At 44.7% G+C, this 5,659-nt stretch overlaps 1 protein-coding gene across 1 annotated transcript; it reads right to left on the bottom strand.

The window, feature by feature from the left end:
- Positions 1 to 5: 5 nt before the first annotated feature.
- Positions 6 to 1,902, bottom strand: T265_14436 (hypothetical protein; the record flags this gene model as incomplete). Its single annotated transcript, XM_009173619.1, has 2 exons — positions 6 to 118; positions 1,197 to 1,902. Coding segments are annotated over 2 exons (819 nt in total), but the record flags the coding sequence as incomplete, so codon positions are not given.
- Between the last annotated feature and the right edge of the window lie 3,757 nt (positions 1,903 to 5,659).

Genomic DNA, 5,659 nt, shown 5'->3' with positions numbered 1-5,659 from the left:
CGAACATGCACACCGATGATCAGTTCGTAGAGTAATACTCCGAGTATGGCACCGATATACGGACCAACAATCGGAACCCAGCAGTAGGAGTTATAGGCGGTGAAGGCGTCTTTGTACCCTGAAATGGCAGACAGGAAGTATCATTGAACAACTTCCGTTGTTCGGTTAAGGAGATGCCGGCTGCGCAAATTTGAGCACCAACGTGTGAGAATGAAATGGCCTGACTACATAAAAAATTGGCTAACAAACACTTCAAAACTCATGGTTACCAAATCGGAGGGATAATCTTTTTGAAAGCCAATGTGCAGAATGTGGAGAAACATGTAGCATGTTCGCTCACGGCTGGCTGGCTGACTGACTGACTGGATACGTCAATGCTTGATTAACACCACAGTGCCAACACCCGAAGTGTAAAGGGTAGTCGAGTTTTAGTGACCGCCGGAGCTCGAAATGATCGTAAACATAGGTTGAACAGCCTTTACACACACGAATCCACTCTGGACTGATGAAACACATTCAGCGTTCTTCTTCGAGGAATTTTGTTTCAACCTGAGTCGTACTGAAGACACTCAGAATTCGATTGCCGCAGTTCAAGCGTGTCTTTTGGAACCTCTGACCAGTAGATATCCGCTTGAAAGGTGGATTGAAGTGTGATAAAACTTTGAACGACGAGTGTAAGTGTACGCAGCATGAGCTTGGTTTGAGGCTGAATGCGTCGATTTCCCGCTTGAACTTCAAGTCCTAATCACATTAATTGGTTAGAGTAACACTGATGAGGCTTCTGTGTGATTCTCATGAACGTTCTTTAGTTCAATCGGTTCACTTCAGACTTCAGGCGTATCGTAGTACTAATGTAAAGCGTAACTTTATTTCAAAATTCCTTCAGCCTAGATGGAATGTTTACCCAAACTGATTTGGCTTAGTTGAGGACAACTTAATCTGGTCAAGACACGGGGATCTGGACCGAGCAAGTTGTCATCTGAGACAATACTGAACACGTTCTCCAAGGAGACAGGGACGGGTAACATCGAGTTGGCAAAGTTTAAAAGTTGTTGCGTTTGTGTGTGAACGGACAAGTGAGGAGTAACGGGAATTGTTTGACCCAACGTCTGCAGTCAATTTTTCCGGTGAAAAATACTCAAGCACGACTGGAAATACGAAATAAAACAAATAATGCGACGGACGGAAAAACCTACCGACAGCAAAAGCTGCAAGACGTGGACCCAGATCCCGAGCAGGGTTCAAAGCTGCTCCAGCATTCACACCAAACGCTCCGACAAGTGCAGTGATCAAAAGCCCAACGAGGATGGGAAACACATATGTGGGGACGTTGAAGCAATCACCCATCGCCAATACCATCAGAGTTAACAATGCAGTCCCGATGATTTGATCGTAGAATCCTGCAAGGTTCCCTGCGTTAGATGGTGCGGTGCAAAATATGCCCAGCGTCTTCGTCGTTAGACCAGGATCTAGGAGTTGAATGTTCACCTGGTAGTTGCAATACACGATCAGACCACCCAGAAAAGCCCCAATCAGTTCGGCGATTGTGGCGACTGGGACCGCGATCCAAGGAACTTTAGCATTGAACGCGAAAGCCAGTGCGACTGCTGGGTTCAACAAACCGTATCCCATAGTACCGCTGGTAAAGATTCCAAATATCACGGCCGAGCCCCAACCGAAGCTGATTGAAAAGGCCGAGACGTTGCTACCAAATACCGACTGCGCGACCGCCGCATCCCCAAAAATGACCAGAATCATGGTTCCCATTAATTCTCCAATGAACACCCGAAGTAGGAGAGGGCGCGTCAAGCGCATCTTGTCTGCCCATCGGTGTATTGTGCTCTCGTATTTGCTCTGACAACTGACTCTCTCGTATTCATAAGATGAGAGACTACCAGCCATTTTACTGCGACGCTTCTCGATGCAATCGCTTCCACGAACCTCCCTTTTATAAGGCCTAACTGGCGGGGTGTTTTTGTATCAACACAATGTTGCATATTTTACGTTGCGAGCAGACTTTTAAGTCAGTTACGTAGTGTTTTACGATCACATCACCTGTTTTCTGAGCACCCAATGTCGCATATTTTACGTTGCGAGCAGACTTTTAAGTCAGTTACGTAGTGTTTTACGATCACATCACCTGTTTTCTGAGCACCCCGTTGACGAGCCACACCCAAATACTCACCCACACTGTGTCAGCTCTTTCGTCGGCAATTTGGTGTGATCAGCAATTTCCCCAGATAAAAGTTATCTGGTAAGCAACATTCAAACCTGCCTCAAATAAAAAGCAATCTGATTCGCCGGGTGAGCTGGAAGACGGCACGGGCTCACTTAACGGCGTCAACTCTGGCTAAGATAAGCGCCCAATTCACAGATGTGACATCAGGTCCAGCCCTGAGTTAGTTTCTTCAGAACAAAGTGATCAAAAAGTCCTGAAACGAACAGAGCATGTTAGAAACGTGCTTACTCATGAATTCCGTACGAATGCGGTTCTGTTTGAATGTATCTAAGTGGTTACTTTTTAATAAAAGTTCAATCTTACCGGCCTCACCCAAATCGCTGATAAACTTATTCATGTTTACGATGTAATGGAATGATCTGTCACCGTATTTCTCAGGAAGTGGTATCCAAAGGTACCACAGCAGTATTCAGGCTGGATGCTCTGATTAGGTATCTGAGCTGTTTTCACCAACCCAATACAATGCTCCATTCTTGCATTGACGTCACAAACGAGGCATTCAGCTGGGTTCCAGGTGAGTCTCTCAAAAAACCAAATTTTTTGCAAATGAATCTGCTTCGCTAATTTTGTCCCATTTGGTTTCAAGTATAACATAAGGTTGACGGAAACTCGGAGACTGCGCCTACCTGATGAGCCCCAAAAAGGGCAAAACCGGTCATGGGCTGCCCAAGAATTTTCAGCAACCTCATGAATAGTGCATTACGTGGTTTGGTAGAAAAAGGCATTTTAACATGACAGGACGATGTGTTACAAAAGTTTGGATTCTGGTCAAACCGGGAGTAAGCTAACCACTGATCAGCTTGTGAAACAGTAGCAGCGTATCTCTTTTTTTTGGGAGAAGTGCTGTGGCAACAGGGAAAATCCATGAGACCACAGAAATGGAAACCGATCAAAGGAAAGTATATACGGCCTGTTGGGATGAGGTGCACCACTGCGTACATAATGGCTTGTTTGATTACATATTACATATTACAGTGGACAGCTCAACCGGTTTTCGTTGCGAGGGGATCTTATTTGTAGCTGGACAGAAACGCTGGCGATCAACCCTGCTCCGGATTTCGATGCTCACCAAGCGCTTTACTGATGTTAGTGTACCAGTAGTATAGCTGCGGTCTATAATAGTTTTCGTGTGACAAGCAACCCACTGGACACACCACATGCATTGTTCATGCTATGAAGAATTACAATCTGGACATTACCTATTCCGGGTCTCATCGCAGATATTTTCACTCCAACGTGGGTTTCCTGCTCAGGAAAATGGACTTTTCCAAGGAATCGATCTTTCAGCTGTAAGTGGTGGACGATCTACATCAGTATGAATTCTTTTAGCTGAGGGATCACGATGCTAAATCGAAACTCTGGAGTCCCAATGGCCACATATAAATCCAGCAGAAATGTGCTTCACGGCCAATCGTTGAGCTTTTCCGCATATCTCGTGTCGGGCTTGGTTTTACGGTTCTTACATCTCAACAGATTGGTTAGTTGTGGATATTTCGCGACCCTTCTATTTCGGTGGAGAAGAGTTCTCCACGGAAACGTCCAGTTAGTTATTCGTTGGCGATGTTTGCACATGACACATTTATCTGAAACGCCATACCCTCTCTTTGAGTAGTAGTAGATAATCGGTCCTCTTTACGAAAAAAGTACCCGTTACAACTAATAGTCTGATTGCGGAGCTAACTGAATTGACCGACCATTTCTTATCCGCCATCATTTCATAGTCATCTTGATTTTTCTGCACATGTCGCAGGCGGAAAACGTCTGACCGTAATCAATCGATTTCTTTGGGCTTAAACAATGATGGTAGTCGCTCCGAATGAACTTTGCTTTTCTGGGTAAGGCCATCTTCTCCACGGCGCGCTAACTGCCTCCGCCAATCACAGTCTTTTGAGCCGAATGTACCCTCGTGCGTTAGACTAACTCACGAAGGTACTCACATCCACATCAACATGCAAATCTCCTTACACTACCGAGAATTTACAAGTAGCTTAGAAGGAAGAATAAATCACAGGACAAGTGAATTCCAGCGGCCAGTCAGCACGTGACCACGTGATGTGAATTCGGTGACTGAAGGATGAGTGGCGCCGAAGGCTATCCAAGTGCTGATGAACTAATCTTCAACTTCTAGCGAGGAAGTTAGTGATTAGAGTCGTCCAGGAGGTGGGGAAGATACCTACTGCTGGCGATTTTCTGTAATGGGGAAACAGCTGTAAAGTGACTAGGTACACTGGCACAAATTAAGTTCACCTGCAGAAAGGAACGACCGCGAGAAATGTTCACACCTCCTAACACCACAAGGTAGACTACGATCTGATTAGAAGGGGAACTGGTTGAACCTACCGCTAGAGATATTCCATCTGAACATACTTATAGGCGAGTTCACGTGACCGCGCACCAGTTTTCATTCCAGAGGACGTGCCTCATAAACTCATCACAAAAAAGACAATATAAGGCGGAAAGCGAGGATGATTACTGAAGATATACTTGGCCTTGTTCAAACTCTGATTTGCTTGCAGTTTAGTATATTACCACTTGTGTGGATTCCCGTATTCATCAATAAAATTGTTCCAAAATTCATAATACAAAGTAACAAACGTTAATTTTTTGCCATATCTTCTTTTTTCAATGCAGATCAAAGGTCCGAAAAAATTAGGACGAGCGATTTATACAAGTGAAACCGGGATGAGGCGGATTCTGCCAGTTAAAATGTGAACACTGTTTACGTCACGATCGATTGGTCTGAGCCGCTGTCGGTCATGTGACCAGTCCATTGAAGACTAGATATGTGTACAAACGAGTGCACAGATTCAAATCGCCTGAGCGTGTCGCGATTGTGTGGGCTGTTGCCAGACATTCATATTGAAACGATGTTGGCAGGTAGGTAGGTAGTCGGTTACCGGAGAATCGGGAGGGATGAGTTACAAGTAATTGCATGATTAGCGTTAGTGCGTGGGCTAAACCTCTTTGATCCGGTTGTCAGATAAAATCCGTTATGCTCTATCACTCTCTATTTCTTTCGCGAATAGACTGTGCCTTGTTATGATGTGGCGGCTTGTACAACTGTTTTATGCGTCGTGTGACACGCACAAGTTTGGTGTTATGATGGGCTTGTACAACTGTTTTATGCGTCGTGTGACACGCACAAGTTTGGAGCAGATGTAAAAACTTGCCTTTTACATATATGAATGAACCTTACTGCCTTATGCCAGTCATCGCTGCCTTGCCTTTCGAGTTTTCGAGCCAAAAACTGTTTGAAAACAATAAGCGTACGGTTGTCTAGGTCTGAGTGCTCTGGAAGTGTCCCAGCGCACATACGACCACGAATTGCACCAAGACAATTTCTTGCTCCATCGGCCGGCGCATGATTGGATATATATATATATATATATATGTATATATATATATATACGATATATGATG

Source organism: Opisthorchis viverrini, assembly GCF_000715545.1.
Source record: "Opisthorchis viverrini unplaced genomic scaffold opera_v5_194, whole genome shotgun sequence".
In the NCBI taxonomy this organism is placed as follows: domain Eukaryota; kingdom Metazoa; phylum Platyhelminthes; class Trematoda; order Opisthorchiida; family Opisthorchiidae; genus Opisthorchis; species Opisthorchis viverrini.
The sequence above is the reverse complement of the archived record's forward strand: the minus strand, read 5'-3'. Positions and strand labels throughout refer to the sequence as shown.